Source organism: Otolemur garnettii, unplaced genomic scaffold (assembly GCF_000181295.1).
Source record: "Otolemur garnettii isolate 467f Iridium unplaced genomic scaffold, OtoGar3 scaffold00003, whole genome shotgun sequence".
Classification (NCBI taxonomy): Eukaryota; Metazoa; Chordata; class Mammalia; order Primates; family Galagidae; genus Otolemur; species Otolemur garnettii.
In genome coordinates this window covers 4,945,135-4,966,225 of record NW_003852398.1, presented here as the reverse complement: position 1 = coordinate 4,966,225, position 21,091 = coordinate 4,945,135, and the positions used below count along the sequence as shown (strand labels likewise).

Genomic DNA, 21,091 nt, shown 5'->3' with positions numbered 1-21,091 from the left:
GGCTGAGGCAGGAGACTCGCTTGAGCCCAGGAGTTGGAGGTTGCTATGAGCTGTGATGCCATGGCACTCTACCCAGGGGGACAGCTTGAGACTCTGTCTCAAAAAAAAAAATCAAAAAGGAAGTACTAGCCTAAAGTGACAACATTGGGACAAAAAATTCTAATGTACTTATTTAAACAGCCTAGTTAAGAATTGTTCTTTTTCTCTATCTGGTTTTCTAGCTCTGCAACTTTCTAGCTATGTGACCTGGGGGGCAACTTACTTAGCTTTTTTGTTTCTCAAATTCTTCTGTAAGATGAGATAAAGTAACCACCTTATAGAATGAAGATTAAATGACATAATGCAAGTAAAACTCATATCAAAAGCCTGGGCTCGGCACCTATGGCTCAAGTGGCTAAGGCACCAGCCACATACACCTGAGCTAGAGGGTTCAAATCCAGCCTGGGCCCGCCAAACAACAATGACAGCTGTAACCAAAAAATAAAAAATAGCTGGGCAATGTGGTGGGTACCTGTACTCCCAGCTACTTGGGAGGTTGAGGTAAGAGAATAGCTTGAGCCCAGGAGTTGGAGGTTGCTGTGAGCTGTAATGCCATGGCACTCTACCTAGGGTGACAGCTTGAGGCTCTGTCTCAAAAAGAAGAAAAAAGGCCTAGCCCATAGTAAACCCTCAGTAAATGCTAGCTTTTATTGGTATTATCTTTAGACCTGGGAAAGTAATGAACTTGGTAGCCAACCATAATGAATAATGGGAATAGATATATAATAGATGTTTTTCTAAAAGTACGTAATCAGCAATCCAACATTTGAAATGAATGGATGGACAAATGAACAAATGGGTGGGTGGCTGAATAAACGGGAGAACTCCTGTGGGTGATACCACAAGTGCTTCCAGGAGGCCAATTTGGCAGTAGACACTTTAAAAGCCTTAAAAATTCTTATAAAAAGTTTCTCAGACAATCTACACAGAAGAAAAAAAAATCCTTTTATCATAAAGATATTTGCACTAGACTATTTATTGCAGCTCAATTTACAATTGCCAAACTGTGGAAACAACCTAAATGCCCACCGATCCAGGAATAGATTAACAAGCTGCAGTATATGTATACCATGGAATACTTACTATTTAGCCACTAAAAAGATGGAGATTTTACATTGTACTAACTTGGATGGAGTGCATTCTTCTTAGTAAAGCATCACAAGAATGGAGAATCAAGAATATAATGTACTGAATTCTGATAGGACAAATGATGCTAGTATGTGGTAGGGGAGGGAGCAGAGAGAGGGAAGGAGGGAAGGGGTGGGGAGTCATGGTGTGACTCCCTTACTGGGGGCAGGATACAAGTATAAGAGGGACTTTACCTAGCAAATGCAATCAGTGTAACCTAGTGCTTTATACCCTCAATGAATCCCCAACAATTAAAAAAAAGAGAGAGAGAGATTTGATGAAATGTGAAAAAAGTTAAAAGAAAAAAGGAGTTTCTTAGCTCAGCACCTGTAGCTCAGCAGCTAGGGCGCCAGCCACATACACCAGAGCTGGTGGGTTCAAACCCAGCTGGGCCTGCCAAACAACAATGACAATCACAATCAGAAAATAGTCAGGTGTCATGGTGGGCACCTATAGTCCCAGCTACTTGGGAGGCTGAGGCAAGAGAACCACTAAACCCAAGAGTTTAAGGCTGCTGTGAGCTATGACGCCACAGCACTCTACCAAGGGCAACAGAGTGTTTCTCAGACAAGAACACAAAAAATTCAACAATGTCCACCATAGAGTTATTTATAACAGCAAACAATAATATTGAAGGAAGAAGAAAGAAGAAGAAAGGAGAGATGACCAAATGCCTAACAATGGAAAAAGGCACAGAAGACGGATTTCTGTGGAAGAATTAAAAATGAAGATGCAAGTATTTCCCACCGATGCAATAAGATTTTCTTAATATATCTTAAATTTTAAAAAGTGGCCAGGTATAGTGGCTCATGCCTGTAATCCTAGCACTCTGGGAAGCCAAGGCGGGTGGATAGCTTGAGCTCACAAGTTCAAGACCAGCCGGAGCAAAAAGCAAGACCCCGTCTCTACTAAAAATGGGAAAACTGAGGTAAGAGGATCACTTGAGTCCAAGACTTGGAGGTTGCTGTGAGCTATGATGCCATAGCACTCTACTCATGGTGACAGCTTTGAGAGTCTGTCTCAAAAAAAAGTAAATGATAAAGTAGTGGGTATGCTATAAGTTCACCAGTTACTAAAACCCTGTATGTATAGGAAAATGGGTAAGTTTGGATGGCTTGTTTTTTCTTTTGATTTTCTGTATATTCTCACTTTTCTCTAATGACCATGTACGTAATATTTGTGTAAATTCTTAGAAGTAGAAAAAACTTGTTAAAAAGCAGTTTCATGAGTTAGGACAGAGGAAATGTGTGGTCTCTGCTACATCAGCCTTAGCTGTCTGACAGTGAGCAAGGGGACTATCCTGACCCTGTTCTTTCCCTGGAAAAGGCTGACCACTGGGTGACTCTCTTTACCTTCGTCCACTCCACTCCCAAGGTCCCCAAAGACAATGGATAAAGAAGGGCTTTGAAATCCAAAGCTGACAATCATGTGGGGATGTTTTTACTCCCCCACTGCTGCCTAAGCGGATTCCCAAGGAGATGCTCAAAGAGGTAAAGGAAAGTTCGCCGCAGTCCTAGAGGAGCTAGTTTTAGCAGACAGAGCTCTGGGTGGGTTAGAAAGGCCAAATCCTTATTCTCACCCCACCCCCGCCACTGGCTTCCCTTTACCGGGCTCCAGTTTTCTAATCTGTGAAATGAGAGGGATAAACAGTGGTTTCTAGACAATCCTTTGGTTTTCTTAAGCAGCAAGATTATTTTCTCAGAGGAAACACATATTTCTTCATTTAGCATCAGCAATTTTGCTCCTAAAAATCAGATATTCTGTGCAAAAAAAACAAAAAACCGAAACTCAAACAATCCTCCTGCCTCAGCCTCCTGAACAGTTGAAACTACAGGTGTGGCACAATGCCCAGCTAATTTTTCTATTTTTAGTAAAGATGGGGTCTCGCTGTTGCTCAGGTCGGTCTTGAACTCCTGACCTCAAGGGATCCCCTACCTCCGCCTCCTAGAGTGCTAGGATTACAGGTGTGAACCACTGCACTTGGCCTACTTCCCATTATTTTAAGTGGAAATTAATCATACAGTATTTTATGTCACTCTGAACTCTCCACCGATTTCCTAAACTGTAACTAAAACCCAGTAAAACTGTCTCTATACATAATAAACTATCATGACAGTACAAAGAATGCATAAGGCAACCCCTCCCGATCACCAGACAATTACTAACCACTGTTAACAAGCACTGTAGGCTCTGGGCTCCAGTAACACCTGAGAGGCCCAGCACTACAGAACCTGTTTCCTTTTCAAAACGTCTACATGTGATTCTGATGTTCTTCCAATTGCATCTAGAATCCACTGAAGACATTTCCTGCACATGCTTTTGTTACAAATGTTGTACTGAGTATTGGGGATAAAAATACTATGTTTTACATTTTTTTTTAAATGGCCAAAAATAACGGTAGGGAGACGTATGTCCTAGGAAGTCTGTGTTTGATGAAGTGAGAGGTATTAATACTAGAACACCGGCATGGGAGCACTCTGCAGGCAAGCTTATCCTATGAAAACCAGGAGCACTCTACAATTTCCTTATGGAAGGTCAGAGGGAAATACTGAGTTTGGAAGATGTGGCTTGAAGCTACATCTGCGCTGTGCTTATCAAAGGATGAAGATGCTGATGGAGAAGGGGGCTGGCCAAGGGCCACCTTCTTTATGCCGCCGTCAGGAGGAATGACCACAGAGCAGCTGCAGCAGTGGGAGAAGAGGTGCTAGTACTAAAAATACTACAGTCAACCCTTAGTGGGCTCTCACACGTGCTAGTCACTCTTCTAGCACCTACGATGAATTCATTCATTTAATCCCCACAACAACTCTATGAGATAGGTACTATTATTACCTCCATCTTACAGGTGGAGAAACTGAGGTATGGAGAGGTTAAGAACTTGTCTAGGGTTATCCAGCTGGCAAAGAGCAGGGCTGGGATTTGAGGCCACGCAGTGGAGCTTCAGAGTCCCTTCCTGCTCTGAATCACTGGTGTTACACCCAAGGGGGGACACTCCATGGGAAAGGGAGATCAGGGGGCTTCTCCTTGCTCTGACCCTTGTCCTCAAAGCAGATGCCAAGAAAAGAGTTGGAGACCTGAAGACAGGCCAGCCCTAGAGCAGCAGGCCATGGGGGCTGGGTGGGTGGGTGCAGGGTTGGGGGAAGAGAAGCCTTACCCACAGCTTCCCATCATAGTAGTAGGCTCCCAGGAGCTTCACGATGTAGGGGTGGTCACAGGTGGCCAGGATCTCTATCTCCACGATGTAGTCCTCCAGCTCCTCCTCGCTCTTGGTCTCAATGACTTTGGCTGCAGCCAAGGCACCCGTCTCCTTATTCTTGGCCTGCAAAGGGGGAGACACAGCAGGTTAACAAGCCATGCTTGGCAGAAAACAGACTCCTGGAAGCTAGCCAGAGAGCACCTCATGGGCGTGAAAACAGAGGCCAGATGTCCAGATGGGGGCTGAGATGCTGAATGGGGATTTCATTGTTGTTGACAATGGCCAGTGTGGCACAACACACATAGGAGCACGCATGAGAAACAACATCCATGTTTAATAATAATGACAATAATAAGTACAATACACTCATACTATGGAATAAATAAAAATATAAGAACAGAGCTGGGTACATCTGTGCACACTTGTAATCCCAGCTACTTCCTAGGCTGAGCTGGAGGATTGCTTGAGCCCAGGAGTTTGAGACCAGCCTAGGCAACGTAGTAAAACTTTGTCTCCAAAAAAAAAAAGAGAAAGAGAGAACAGGTCAGCTCTATAAATATAAATGTGCAAACATTATTGATTTATTCAGTAAAAAAAAAATCCAAGTCAATGAGCAATTAAAAGTAGGGCCATACTTTTTGTATGAAAAATGGAAAACGAGGTTTTCATACATATTCACACGTATGTGTGGAAACGCTCAGGAAAGATACCTCCTGACAGCAGGCCAGGGAGGGACCTAAAGTGAGACGACAGTCAAAGGGCACTTTCACTTTCCACACTGCTAAATTTTTTTTTTTGAGACAAAGTCTCTCTTTGTAGCCTTCAGTAGAGTGCTGTGGCATCACAGCTCACAGCAACCTCCAACTCTTGGACTCAAGCGATCCCCTTGCCTCAGCCTCATGAGTAGCTGGGACTACAGGTGCCCACCATAATGCCTGGCTATTTTTAGAGACAAGGTCTCGCTGTGACTCAGGCTGGTCTCAAACCCATGAGCTCAGGTAATCCACCAGCCTAGGCCTCCCAGAGTGCTAGGATTAAAGGCAAGAGCCACAGCACCCAGCCTAAAATTTTAACAGGAATGTTTTACGAATTTTTTTTTGACATATACAGGATGGCCATAAAATTCATGTGCAACTTTATGTGCAACTGCATATAAACTTTATGGCCACCCTGTATTAAATATAGAATGAAAATCAGGCTTACATATGTGCCCACCAGTTACAGTGGAATTGCTTCCTAGATGCCTGTCACCCGGGCAAAACAACTGTTTCTTATTTGATGAAAAAGAAAGTGGCTCAGCGCCTGTGGCTCAAGTAGCTAAGGCACCAGCCACATACACCTAAGGTGGCGGGTTCGAATCCAGCCTGGACCCGCCAAACAACAATGATGGCTGCAACCAAAAAATAGCCAGGCGTTGTGGCGGGCGCCTGTGGTCCCAGCTACTTGGGAGGCAGAGGCAGGAGACTCGCTTGAGCCCAGGAGTTGAAGGTTGCTGTGAGCTGTGAAGCCACAGCACTCTACCCAGGGGGACAGCTTGAGGCTCTGTCTCAAAAAAATAAAAAAGAAAGAAAGAAAAAGAAAAAGAAAGTAACCTACTAGAATGGCTACAATCAAAAGATGGAAAATAATGAGTATTGGTAAGGATGTGAAGAAATTAGAACCCCGTGCATTGCTGGTGGGAATGTACAATGGTGGAGCCACCATGGAAAACAGTCGGACCTTTCTCAAAAGATTAAACAGACCTACCACATGACCCAGTAACTGCTCAAAAATCACAGGAACTCAAGCAGCTATTTGTACACCCATGTTCAGAGCAGCATTAGTCACAGTAGCCAAAGGCAGAGCAGCCCACAAGTCCGTTATCAGATGAATGGACAAACAAAACGTGGCATAATATATACAAACAATGGAAAATTGTTCAGCCGTAAAAAGGAAGGAAATTCTGACACATGCAACAGCATGGATAAACCTTAATGACATTACACTAAGGGAAAAAAGCCAGTGACAGCAGGACAAACTCCTGCTGATTCCACTAACACCAGGTAGCTAGAGGAGTTGAAGTCATAAGTGGAACAGAGGTTACCAGGGCCTGGGGGAGTTATTGTTCAGTGGGTACAGAGATTTTTGTTGAAAATGACAAAAAATGTGGGATATAGATATTAGTGATGATTACATAGCTACTGAACTTATTTAATGCCACTAAACTGTATACTTACGAATGTTTTACATATATATGTGTATATATATATGGCCACAATTCAAAACAGGGAGAGATAAATAACCATTAAATTAAATGAAGCAAGCAGTCCCACCCATTCCACACACTAGAATCCAGGAAATGGGAGGTGAGGACCCTCAGCTCCCTCCAGGGACCTGCAGGCCTCAGGGGCTGAAGCAGTGGGCGTTTAGTCCAGCAGGATGTATGGGATTCCAGTATTGAAAAAGAACACATTTCCCTGGGTGGCTCCTAAAAGCTCACTGCTCACCTGGATAATCTGAACAGCAATCTATTGCAAAGCACAGGAAAAACGGGCGTAGCTGGAGTCAATGAGCAGCATCTTCCTAGGGGTGACAGTGACCACACCCTACCCTTGCCTCCTGCAATACCTCTGGAACCTGACTCCACTGGAAACACAATGGGTGAGATATTCCTGCAGGTTTAGCCCCTACTCCACAGATGACAATGCACAGTCAGTCATGTGATCATCACAATGACCAGCACCTCAATGTCCCCCATCCTACAGATGAATACCCAAGCCCAGGTTTAGAGAAGAAATGTGATGGGACCAGTCTGAGCAAGAGTGAGACCCCGCCTCTAAAAGTATTTGGGCGTTGTAGTTGGGCGCCTATAGTCCCAGCTACTTGAGAGGCGGAGGCAAGAGAATCACTAGAGCCCAAGAATCTGAGTTTGCTGTGAGCTATGATGCCCTACCACTACCGAGAGTGACCAAGTGAAACTCTGTCTCAAAAAAATAAAAAAAAGAAAGAAATATGATGGAACTAGGAGAGTTGGCACCAGAATTTGTATGTGGGTCATCTAATGTCATAATTCTGTGTACTTTCCACTGCTATATAAGGTCTCCCTGTAATCTCCAGAACTCAGAAGCCCCTTGTGAGAGCTACTGGGCCAGCCTACACAGGGCACCCACTATACGTAGACAGAGCCACCTTCTCTCTAGCCAGTTTAAGGTAGCTGGAGAGACAGCCCTTTCCTGAAAGTGACAAGACACTGTCCTAATGACCAGATTTGGGAACTGGGCCAGGGCATCTAACCCTGCCCCAGGGAACCTTCTGGAAGGAAGTAATGCTGAGGGGATGATGTAAATAGGCAATTTTATGTTTGTGTGCATTTGGTACACTTAATTCTCAGTTTACGGAATTGTTTCATTAATTGAGCTGCAAAGCCCCCAGCATCCCCCACAGTGATAACAACAGTTTCACATTTAGCTGCATGGGACACGGGTCTACACTCCTTATATGGTAATTCATTTACTCCTCAATGGATGCTGTAGGTGCTATTATTCTTTCATCTACAGATGCAGAGACTGAGGCAGAATCCCCAGTCAGGTGGCAGAATGGATCTGGGACACTGGCAGTCCCAAAGATAAGTCTGCACACTCTGGGCAGCCACATTCTTCCATCGAAGTCACTTCTGAGCCAAAATCTATGACACCTCCCAAATTGGGCCCAAGAGCCCCATTCAGGGAAGGGAATTTCATAAAGGGCCATTCCCAGGGCCAGTCTTTGCTTTACAATGTATCTGCACCCTGGGCCCTACCTCAGTGAGGTTTTCTCCCCCTAAACTTAGAACATCTTAGAAACCCATCAACTAAGTAATCAGGGTGTGCACACACATGCACTCTCTCTCTCGTACACGCCTTCTCTTTTTTTCACATTCACATAACTGATTATGTACTTCCCTTTTCATTTCCTGTAAAGCTGATTTTTTTTTAACATCCCCACTAGAGAGCTAAGCAAGGAATCCTTCACTCCTGTATAACTCCTCTCCCGACCCAGAAAGGAGTTAGGTTAGCTCTGTTCCCTTACAGGCAGGAGATTGAGGGCTTAGTGGGTAGCCAAAGCTAGGGCAAGTGACCAAGGCAACCGCCCTGACCATGCTGGTCAATCATTCACTTTTCACTCCTGAGAGCTGGTAAAGGCTGCAAGTCACCTTTTCCTGGATTTCCTGAAAAGGGATGTTTTCTCCTGAACATAGAGGAGGCCCAGGCGGGGACCATTTCCATGAGGGCACAAACCCTGCCTTTCCTGCAACCTGAAAGGCAGCATTGACCACAAGGCTGGGCCTCTAGCCGGATGCCAGTGTCAACACGGGGCACACCCGCTACCCAGCACCTCACTCAGACTCCACAGAGACCAGCGCCTGCCAGAGATGGGTTAGTAGAAACTGTGGACCCATGAGTGACTTGGCCAAAATTAAATTCCTTCACAGCCTGGTTGAGGCAGCAATCTGTTACCTGGAGACCACAGAGATAGCTATGTGGGTAAACATTAGGGAAATTAGGATTATAGGAATAGAGTTAGATTGACATAATAATGAAATAATTGTATGAAAAGTTTTGTGATCAGGGTCAGGTATGCAGGATAATGGGAGAGGACGTGAGCCTCCACAAAGAACATACTATACTGGGGGCTTCATGATACAGCTTGGCACAAACATCAAAGGACTTCAGGAAAAAGGTCTGCAAGGGCCTGGCAGGAGCCAGAAAGGATCCCAGGAAAAATGTCCTTAAGAGCCTCACTTGGGCCTGAAACAACCCCAGAAAAAGGCACATAAGGCCAGAATGTTTATTGCAGCCCAATTCATAATTGCCAAGTCATGGAAACAGCCCAAGTGCCCATCAACCCATGAATGAATTAATAAATTACAGCATGGAATACTATACAGCCATAAAAAGATGGAGATTTCACATCTTTTATGTTTACCTGGATGAAGCTGGAACATATTCCTCTTAGTAAAGTATCTCAAGAATGGAAAAAAAGTATCCAATGTACTCAATAGTACTATGAAATCAATATATAATCACCTACACATTCATATGAATGGCAAAACATAACTATAGTCCAGAAAATAGAAGAGAAGGGGAGAGAGAGAGAGGGAACGGGAGGGGGGATATGGGAGGAGGGAGGGCACTTGGGGGGACCTCGCCTAACGTGCACAATGTGGCACATTTCAAAACTATTAAGAAATGGGTATAATTGTGATGGAGGTGTTACTTCGTTCAATGTAAGCATTTCATATTGTATATCAAAGCAGGACACTGAAACCCATAAATGCATCAATGTACAAAGTTATGATTTAATAAATAATAAGAAGAAAAAAGGTGGGTAAGGGCCTGGCTGAGGCCTAAAAGGGCTTGGGGGAGTTATTGTTCCAAATGGTTTCCCAAGCCCTTTAGGAACAACATGTGCAGCTGACTCACTGGGTAAGAAAGACTAGTTCTTATGGGTATGAGATAAAAGGATTCACCTTTTTTCTTCATGGCTTACAAACTCATCAACTAGGGCAGCACCTGTGGCTCAGTGAGTAAGGCGCAGCCCCATATACCAAGAGTGGTGGGTTCGAACCCAGCCCCAGTCAAACTGCAACAAAAAAATAGCCAGGCGTTGTGGTGGGTGCCTGTAGTTCCAGCTACTCGGAAGGGTGAGGACGCCTGAGAGAGAAGAGAATCTCCTAAGCCCAAAGCTAGAGGTTGCCGTGAGCTGTTACGCCATGACACTCTACCAAGGGTAACGAAGTAAGACTCTGTCTCAAAAAAAAAACAACAAACGAAAAGAAAGAAACCCATCAACTAATGAGTAGGGTGTCAACTAATCTGCCCCACAGGAACATAGAGGATTTAACTGGGTGGCATCTAGCCCCAAAATCCATGTTCTCTTTTCCTTTGTTTTCTGTACTTCTGTCAGAGATTGATAAATATCCTAAGAAGTAAAAGTAATGAAAGTAGCTAAAGAGTAATTGGGTGGGTAACGGAGAATTAGGGCATGAGAAACCGCAAGGATGATGTATGTTGTTGTTGTTGCAAACATCCATTTGTTGATCAAGAGAAGTAATACAAACTGAGTGCATCTGGAGTTTGGGGTCATCGCTGTCTCTCGCACAAAAGGCGTTAATTCCCGTGGGCCCACTCTGTAAATTCTACTCTATTTCTATTGTCTTTACTTTCCTCATTCCCTCATCACTGCTGAGCATTGGGGACACTCACAGGTTTGGTGGGGGCTGGATCCCTACACAGCTAACACTGACCAAGCCCTCACTGTGAGCCAAGACAGATCATAAATGATATTTCTCATTTCATCCTCCATCCAGCCCTTGAAGATAAATATTTCCAGTCCCAGTCTGTAGATGAGAAACTGAGATTCAGAGAGGTGGAGTGATTTGTCTGAGGTCACACAGCAAGTGAGGGTGGAAGGCAAAGGCTAGATCCAACTGCAAGCCTGCCTGGCTCAAAGCTCCCAATCACTTCCCAAGGACCCTTACTGGAAGTACCCAGTGTTCCAAGCGCTATCTCTTTTTGCTAAAGATAAATGACAATGATAGCCAATGGAGAGCACTCACACTGAGAGACTGTTTTGTAGCTTCCACAGACAGCCAGAATTCAATCTGCCAACAAAGCATTACAGCTGGCATCAGCCAGGGTGCCCATTTCCCAGACAAGCAGACTAAAGGAGAAGTATCAAGACTCACCAGAATTGTGAGTTGCGGTGGTATCCTGACCCCAGTCAGTGTTCTCCTCACTACATGATGATGGGAGGAAGCATCTTATTCCTTATCCATTCATTCATTTAACCACTATTTACTTGGCCAAATGAAGTGAACAAGACAGCTTCTGCCTAGAAGGAGAATTTGCATGTGGGAATCATTGCCTTCCCATTGCATAATTTGCCCTTCCCTGACTTTTTTTCAGCGGAACTAATCCACTCCCACTGCCAATCACTGACCTGCAATGAACCTGATTCCATGGCCCACTGACCAGAAGTCAGTGGACAACCCACTCTGGCCAATCAGAACATTGCACTCCCTTTGGTCACAGTGATTGGCTTAGGAATAGGCATGTCATCAAGTCAGGCAATGAAGTGCAACCTCAGGACAATTGCTGAGATAGCTGAGATTGCACAAGCCAGAGCCATCCTGCCTAAGGGAAACCTGAAAAGGCACCAGACCTGAGAGAGGACATGAGAAGACACCATCTGATCTCTTTATTAAGAGCCCTTTTTTTTTTTTTTTGCAGTTTTTGGCCAGGGCTAGGTTTGAACCCACCACCTCCAGGCATATGGGGCTGGCACCCTACTCCTTTGAGCCACAGGCACCACCCAAGAGCCCTATTTATATATATATACACGTGTGTGTATGTGTGTATATATATATACACTGATGTTTAAGGCGTCGCCTGTAAGGAGTAGGGCTACAGCCCCATATGCCAGAGGTGGCAGGTTCAAACCCAGGCCCAGACCATAAAAAAAAAAAAGAAGGCTCGGTGCCTGTGGCTCAAGCGGCTAAGGCGCTAGCCACATACACCTAAGGTGGTGGGTTCGAATCCAGCCCGGGCCCGCCAAACAACAATGACGGCTGCAACCAAAAAATAGCCAGGCGTTGTGGTGGGCACCTGTGGTCCTAGCTACTTGGGAGGCTGAGGCAGGAGACTCGCTTGAGCCCAGGAGTTGGAGGTTGCTGTGAGCAGTGAAGCCATGGCACTCTACCCAGGGGCTCAGCTTGAGGCTCTGTCTCAAAAAAAAAAAAAAGAAAAAAGAAAAAAGAAAAAAAAACTGCAAAAAAACCTGATGTTCAGAGAGAGGAAGCAATTAGCCCAAGGTCACATAGCAGGCACATAACAGGGCTGGGAGGTGATTCTGGCCTGTGGGGCTTTAAAGGCCATGTACCTCACTACTTAGCCAGAGGTACCTATAAAATCTGCAAAAATCCTTTCTGGACCTCAGTTTCCCCTCTATACAAAAGTAGGGCAGGGAAATGATACCCCAGCTCTCTCCACCCTTTGATGTCAGGCCATCTTAAGGAATGGGTGGGTCTTGGAAAGCTACCAGTAGTCCAAGTAGATGGGCACTATGGGAGTTGACAGGCAAGAAATCATATACAGGGCCAGGTTCGATGGTTCACACCTCTAGTCCTACTCCTTTGGGAGGCTGAGGCAGGTGGATTGCTTGAGCTCAGGAGTTCGAGACCAGCCTGAACAAGAGTGAGACTCCCTTCTCTACTAAAAATAACAGTAATTTAAAAAAAATTAGCCAGGCATGGTGGCACATGCCTGCAGTCCCAACAACTCAGGAGGCTGAGGCAAGAGGATTGCTTGGACCCAAGAGTATGAGGTTGCTGTGAACTATGACAATGCCACAGCACTCTACCCAGGGTGAGAGAATGTAAGACTTGGTCTCAAAAATTAATAAATAATAAAAGAAATCACATACAGAACAAGTGGCTGTCTGTGGGCCTCTGACGTCTGTCTCTCCCACCAGCTAAGACAAGGCTGAGGTCCAGCAGAGGACGAGAGGAGCCCCAACCCAGCCCTCCACTGCTGGCGGCAGTGACTAAAGCCTCAGCCCACAGCCTTGAGAGCAGATACACAGTGGCCACTTGTGTTTTCTGGCCCAGGAACCTCTGTGGGAACAATCCTCCCCCTTGTGCTGGTGTAGGGCCAGCCTGGAGGAAGCAGGGGCAACCCTCCCAGCTGGGAGCCCTGCCCCCACCCAAGGGGCCCAGTCAGGGGCTGGGGGCTCCCTAAGAGATGGCCACACAGTAGCCAGCAGAGGACCTCCCCCAGGCTCTTCCCTTTCCTCCTGGTTACCTGCTGATCACTGTGTCCCTCCCCTCTCCTGGTGGGAAAATGCTGTTATCAAAGAACTTAGTAACCAGAGAGAACTTTAACCACCACTCCAAAACTGCAGGTCCCTAAGCCCCGCTCTGAGCCCACACAGGCAAATCCAGAGACCAGGATCCAAGGTGAGACACTTGTCTCTTCTGTAAAACAGCAACACATGGCCTGCCACAAGAAAATTAAATGAGAACACAAGAACAAAGAACAGGGGGGCAGGGCAGGGCAGGGGCATTCCTGATGACACCCTTAACTTCTGGCCTGGGAGCTCATGGAGCTGCCTGGAAATATGGATCTTGGGGAACCTGGCCAGCATCCATTTCCCTTGTGGATTTGATACTCTTGTTTCCTTTGGAAACTGCCTCGTCCTTGCTGTCAATCCACAGGATTCATGCTGGGCTGACCAGACAGGGGTTCCAGGTACACACCCCACACCCAGTCAAAGTGCTGAACTCTGTCTCAGTCATTGGTTCAAAGATGCCTGGGCGTGTGACCTAAGGGAGGCAAACAGGTTCATACTTTGGTGGTTCTTTTGTTTTTGCTTTTTTGCATTTTTGCCAAAGTTATTAGGAAAATAATTTTTTCCTTCTCTGAGGCTGCTAAACTGGTAGAATGGAAGGCTGGAGGGTCTCACAGCCCACCTTGCTACTCCTTTGGAGAGGCTGCCTGAGGATAAGGCCAACAGGAGAGAAGCAGGGCCTACAAATGGAAGCAAGCAGAATGCTGATGACTCTGGAGCACCTGGAGCCAGCTGTTCCTGAAGGCAGGATCTACCCTTACATTCTTCAGTTATGTGAGCCAATAAACTCCCTGCGGACTCCCATCATTTGCTACCAAGAAGGAAGTAAGTTTCCCATTTCTGGGGGTGTTCCAGCAGAAAGCAGACATCTACGGAAGTGTTTCACCATGCAAAAGATGTGTGACAAGCACCACCTTCACTCCCAAGCCACTGTGACCTACAAAGCTGATGGAGACCTCATAGAGGAGATGACTGATAAATCAAGATGTGGGACCTCCATGAAAAAATGGTGACTAATGAGTCACAGGCAAACATTAACTATGGGATTCTTTTGCCAAAAAAAACCTTTCTCCAAAAAAGTGGAGACAGCTCGGCGCCTGTAGCTCAGCAGCTAGTGCGCCAGCCACATACACCGGAGCTGGTGGGTTCAAACCCAGCCTGGGCCTGCCAAACAACAATTAACAACTACAACCAAAAAATAGCTGGGCATTGTGGTGGGTGCCTGTAGTCCCAGCTACTTGGGAGGCTGAGGCAGGAGAATCGCTTAAGCCCTAGAGTTGGAGGTTGCTGTGAGCTGTGATACCACAGCACTCTACTGGGCAACATAGTGAGACTCTGTCTCAAAAAAGTGGAGACGATCATTTCACACTTATTAAATTAGCAAGAACAAGAATAATCCAGTGCTGAAGACAAAGTGGCAAAACGGGTATATTCATTACAGACAGAATACAAACCAATTCAATCCTTTAAGGATAACAACTGGCAGCAGGTTTTAAGAGTCTTGAAAATAACTTCTAAGCCTATTATCCCTCATTCCTGAGAATTTAAGGCCAGGAAATAATTCAGAAATACAATAAAAGAAATGTACCAGGTTCATGATCACACTGGTCCCAAATAATGGGGGGAAAGGTAGAAATAACCTAAAGAGAATGATTAAATTACCCTAAAGGGATATTAAGCAGCCCTTTAAAGTAATAAGATATACAGGAATGAGACAAAATGCTTAATCCATATAGTAAGTAACAAAGCAGCATAATAAAATTATAGCTAGCCTACAAATTTTCTTTGGGCAAACTGCCTGCACATATGGACAGAAATGAACTGAAACATAGCACAGTGAAAGCAAGTGGCCAGGCGCAGTGGCTCATGCCTGTAATCCTAACACTCTGGGAGGCCAAGGCAGGAGGAGTGCTTGAGCTCCAGAGTTCTAACAAGAGACCCTGGTTCTACTAAAAATAGAAAAAGTAACTGGGTGTTGTGTCAGCCGCCTATAGTCCCAGCTACTCGGGAGGCTGAGGCAAGAGGATTGCTCAAGTCCAAGGGTTTGAGATTGCTGTGAGCAATCTCAAACCCTTGGACTCAACCCATAGAACTCTACCCAGGGTGACAGAGTGAGACTCTGCCTTAAAAAAAAAAAAAAAAATTGAGGGCCATGCTTGTGGCTCAGTGGGTAGGGCGCTGGCCCCATATACCGAGGATGGTGGGTTCAAACCCAGCCCTGGCCAGCTAAAACAGCAATGACAACTGCAACAAAAAATAGCCAGGCATTGTAGCAGGCACCTGTAGTCCCATCTACTCGGGAGGTTGAGGCAAGAGAATCACTTAACCCCAAGAGTTGCTGTGAGCTGTGATGCGATAGTACTCTCCCAAGGGCAATAAAATAAGAGTCTGTCTCAAAAAAAAAAAAAAATGAAGCAAGTGGTTTATAGGGATTATTTTTACCCAATAATATCTTGCAATTATCCACAGGGGTTCCAGCAAGAATAGATTTTGGTTTGGATAGCTTTGGGACAGCAAAGGAGATGCCCATACAGAAAGAGACAACCTCATCCTGACCTTGTCTTACATGTTTTCAGAGATGGAAACCTTCGTTCTCTCAGAATCCATTTGAGCTGTGCTGTCCATCATGGTAGCTACTAGCCACGTGTTGCTATTTAAATTAATAAGAATGAAGTGGAAATTGTGGTGTTCCATCTGCACTATCCACATTTCTTGTGCTATAGAAACACACTGTGGCTACCCTACTGAATAGCCCAGATACAGGAACATTTCCATCACTGCAGAAAGTTCTTACACACACCTTTGCTCTCAAGGCTTTATACCAGGCGTCCTCAAACTACAGCCTGCGAGCCACATGTGGCCCGCCGAGGACATTTATCCGGCCCGCCGGGTGTTTTTGCTGCCGCTGCCTGTCCTGCTTAGCAGCCAACTCCTCCTGGGGCCCACAGTCTGGCCCTCCAATGGTCTGAGGGACAGTGAACTGGCCCCTTGTTTAAAAAGTTGAGGGGCTCGGCGCCTGTGGCTCAAGTGGCTATAGCACCAGCCACGTACACCCAAGGTGGCGGGTTCGAATTCAGCCCGGGCCCGCCAAACAACGACGGCTGCAACCAGCCGGGAGTTGTGGTGGGCGCCTGTGGTCCCAGCTACTTAGGAGGCTGAGACAGGAGACTCGCTTGAGCCCAGGAATCGGAGGTTGCTGTGAGCTGAGATGCCACTGCACTCTACCCAGGGGGACAGCTTGAGGCTCCTGTCTCAAAATAAATAAATAAATAAATAAATAAAAAGTTTGAGGACCCCTGTTTTATATTCTAGGACTTTCTGGCAGAAAATTCCTCTTCACAGAGGTGAGGGAATAACTAAAACTCATTCCGATGTCTAAGACCCAGGCTTAGAAATACATATTTATTTTTCTAGGAAGAAAACAAGAGACCCAGAGCAGAGAGTGGGTTAACGGAACCCCAGCCTGCAGCACTTTGCTCGCGAGGCCTCCTAGCAACCCAGCCGAGCAGCCCGTGGCGTGGCGTAGGGGAAGGCTCCCAGCTGACCTGTCGGATAAAAAGGCTGGCGTGTGAGTCAGAGCCAAAGAATGGAGCAGTCAAGGCTAAGAGTTTCTATTTTCCCGGTCGTCTTTATTCTGGATGGCTGTGCCAATCATATATCAAATATGGTTCAGGCCACTGGAACCAAAATGTGGGTTTGGTCTGTGTCTCACACAATGTACAGCTGCACTGTCTACGCCTGGACACAGTTAATCTTTACATGGTGATGACAGCTACCAATTGCAGGAAAGCCTTCAACTCTGTTAAGAAGAGGAAATCTGGCCCCGGAGGGAACCGGGGTCATAGCAGAACCGGCTTTGTGCAGGGAAAGAGCTCAACACAAATTCAAGGAGGGTAGTCTGAGGGCAGCAGACTCAGAGTTGGGGTGGGTGGCTCACATGGGCTTGGGCTCAGAATCCACCCAGGCCTGGGCGGCACAAGCCAGTGGAGGGTGGAGCCTTGCATACAATAGGCCTGGCCTCTGGAGGCCCTGGGCTTGTGAGCCTCAGCACGTAAAAGGCCTCTTACATTCCCTGTGCGAGACAGTGTGCGGCTGCCTTCCTCCAGCCCAGGTCAGTGAGGTGTGCAGTGGTGCAGCCCACTCCCTTTATTAAAAAGGAAGGCCCAGGTAAAGAAAGTGACTTGTCCCAGGTCACACAGCAGGGAAGCAGTTGCCTGGCCTCGAACCCAGGTCTGGCTCTTTGCCTTCAGTAGCCCGCCATAGCATTCATCCCCAAGGGGTCCCGCCCACATGCCCTCTGTGCCAGTGCTCCTTCCCACTTCTCCCTCCATTGCCTTCAAACAGAAACACTCTCAGAGTGAACCCTCAATGGCTCCCTGCTGCTGATGGATTAAGGCCCCAGCCCCCAGGCCAGCACTCTAAGCCCTTGAGAGCAGCCCCTGTCCACTCCCACAAAGCCCCACTTGCTCCTCACACTCAGCCTTATCCTCACTCCCTTCCTCCAGGCCTTTCCCCATGTCCCTTCCCAACCTGGAATGCCTTCGCCATGCCTATGTCTAACTAGCCTGCAAAATCTAACTCAACCACAGCCTAGTCTGTAACATCTTACCCAGAGCTCAGCCCACCTCCCCTACTGGAAGTTTTCTGCACCTTGTTAGAGCCTTCATCACAGCCCAACTGGTGCCCTAATCATTTGCATCATAGATTCTCTAACCCTATGGTCCCCAAACCCCAGGCTGCAGACCAGTCCAGTCCATGGCCTGATAGGAGCTGGGCCACACAGCAGGAAGTGAGCAGTGGGCAAGCAGTGAAGCTTCATTTGTAACTACAGCCACTCTCCATCACTTGCATCACTACCTAAATTCTGCTTCCTGTTAGATTAGGAATTAGATTCTCAGGAGTGTGAACCTTAGTGTAAACTGCACATGGCAAAGATCTAGGCTGTTGTGTCCTTATGAGAATCTAATGCCTGATGATCTGAGGTAGAGATATAATACTCTTGAATCATCCTCAAACCACCCCCTCATCTCCCATCAGTCCTTGGAAAACTTGTCTTCCAGACCCTGTAAGGCCAATAAGGTTGGGGACCACCGCTCTAACCTACCTATCAGCTCAGAAATGCTAAACCCATGTCTGATTCATTTCAGTTTACCCCACAGAGCCTAGCACAGAATAGCCAGTGGATAGGTGGGAGTGTGGGTGAATGGGGAGATAGGTGGGTAGGTGGGAGAACTGATATATGGGAAGACAGGTAAACAGACAGCCAGATATATAAGCAGATGGGTGGAATAACAGGTGTATAGGTGAGCAGATGGAGAGGAAAATGGATAAATGGATTGGTAGATGAATGGGAGGTTGGGTGAGTGGATAGATTGGGCAGAGGAATGGGAGGGTGAGTATATGGTAGATAGATGGATGGGTGGGTAGACAAATGGGTGGGTGGACAAATGGGTGGGTGGACGGGTGAATGAATGGGTGAATGGGTAGGTGAAGAGATGGGTGGATGGATAGACCGGTGAGGTGGGTAAGTGGACAGATGGGAAGTTGTATGGGTGGAGTTGAGGGCAGATAAATGGGAGGGTGGTAAATGGGGGGAAGGGCAGGTAGATGGAAGAATGAGTGGGCTGGAACATGAGTGGGTGTGTGAGAGACTAGGTGGATGTAAGAGGGATAAAGGAATGAAATGCACGTCCAGGACACAGATAACTATCATCTCCCTGTTTTCTCAAAAGGCACTTGAGCCTACCTTGTTGCTGAGTTCTGTGAACAGCAGCCTCTTTCCCGCCTTCCATATTGTAGCCAAGAAAGTTATTTTTACAAGTACCTTTCCCCATGCCATCCAATGGCCCCATCTTGGCAAAGTTAGGAATGGGCAAATTTCCACCAAGCGATTTGTGAAACGTGCTGTCTTTGCCCAGACACAGTTAATCTTTGCACAGAGATGACTGCTGCCAATTGCAGGAAAGGCTTCGACTGTTAAGGAGACAGGAAATCTGTCCCCACAGGGAACCGGGGTCATAGCAGAACTCGCTTTGTTCTGCTATGCACCTAGGTTCAAGCTCCAACTCTACTACCTAACCAACTAAGTGCACTTGGGAAACCAGAACACTTAGGCCTTAGTTTGCTGTTGGAGATACGAACAATCCCAGCAACACATGAGAAAACCTATAAATCAGCTTGGCACCTGTGGCTCAAGTGGCTAAGGTGCCAGCCACATACACCTAAGGTGGCGGGTTCGAATCCAGCCTGGGCCTGCCAAATAACAATGATGGCTGCAACCAAAAAATAGCCGGGAGCTGTGGCGGGCGCCTGTGATCCCAGCTACTTGGTTGGTGGAGGCAGGAGACTCGCTTGAGCCCAGGAGTTGGAGGTTGCTGTGAGCTGTGATGTCACGGCATTCTACCCAAGGGGACAGTTTGAGGCTCTGTCTCAAAAAAAAAAAAAAAAAAACCCTATAAACCACCATCGGTGAGTCAGTTGACTATTAGCTGTTACTGTTGTCTCTTACGACTTGCGTATTTTTTGTTCTTAAAAGTCTAAAGCCACGTTTATCTTGTTCATCAGAGTATCTATTACTCCTTCTGGTCATGGTATACATGAAGTGTTTCAAATGATGAATTAATAAATGTATAAATGCAAAAAGACAGAAATGAGGTCTTCCACATGAGAGAAGAAAGAAAAGTGATAAGAAGTCTTTTGTTGTTAATACATTGATTTTGGACTCTCTAGCTATTGTCCAGTTTTGGGAGATGGCACCTCTTGCTTTGGAGATGGCAATGGCTTCGACTGGGTCAGAATATATAAAGGTAACTAATCCTGCCAAGTAGAGAGAAATCACTCCCCAATCAATGATTCTGTGCCAAGTTTCAGCTCAACGACAAACAAGCCAAGTTTCAGAACAAGTGACAGGTAAGGACAGCAAAGATTATGACATACAACAACAGAAGAATGGCATGGCTTCCAAAGACATGTGGTTAATACTCCCTCCCTCAGGGAGGAGAACCCTGGGGAGCCATCCTGGCACAATGCAGGGGCACAGCCTCCGTAGTCCCTTTGGGCCAGTAAATAAAATAAAAAATGAAAACGTAAATGGGATTGGCACCAGAGATACCAAGTCTTGGCCTTGGCTGAAAACCTAGGCAACTTGTCCAACTTGGCCAGGAATGTGGGAGCCCTCAGATCTCAGCTCTTCAAAAACAATGGGGAATCCAACCCCACATATCACTGATAAAGAAGGTGTGAAAGGTGACACAGGCTCTGCCTCCTTGGAGGAGAGGGGTTGCTTCCACCTTTCCCAGGCTCCCTCCTACCCAGAGGGGGACTGAGAGAAGACTCAGTCTGAGTTATAGGGCTGGGAAGAGTGTAGGGTCCACAGCAAAAAGGAGAGAGTGAAGAAGGAAGCACCTCTGTCCAGAGCCGCCAGTTCCCACCCCTGCAGGATTAAGGCACCTTGTATTACCTTACTTAATCCTCACCACAACCTTGGGGTATGTGTCTTTTTATCAATTCTGTTTTCCAGACGGTATCAAACCTTAGAGAGGTTAAGATCAAGCCATTTTTTCCCACCAGTAATCCTTTTGGTATTTTATTATTATTATTATTGTAAAGGTAATAGTCATTAGAGAGATTTTTTTTTTTTTTTTGAGATAGAGTCTCATTCTGTCACCCTCAGTAGAGGGCCATAGCATCATAATGCACAGCAACATCAAATTCTTGGGTTCAGTCAGCGCCTGTGGCTCAAGTGGCTAAGGCATCAGCCACATACACCTAAGGTGGCGGGTCTGAATCCAGGCCGGACCCACCAAACAACAATGACAGCTTCAACCAAAAAATAGCTGGGTGTTGTGGCGGGTGCCTGTGGTC

General features: G+C 46.3%; 1 protein-coding gene across 3 annotated transcripts in view; it reads right to left on the bottom strand.

Annotated features, from left to right (window-relative positions):
• STK10 (serine/threonine kinase 10) overlaps positions 1-21,091 on the bottom strand; it is a 149,263-nt gene that overhangs the window by 114,940 nt on the left and 13,232 nt on the right. For 2 of the 3 annotated variants that reach the window (XM_003781942.3, XM_023515232.1), the window contains exon 2: positions 4,322-4,486. In XM_003781942.3, the coding sequence (XP_003781990.1) occupies positions 4,322-4,486 (165 nt within the window). Of the gene's footprint in view, positions 1-4,321; positions 4,487-11,069; positions 11,109-21,091 lie in introns of those variants that run through there. The other variant, XM_023515237.1, reaches the window with a different exon arrangement.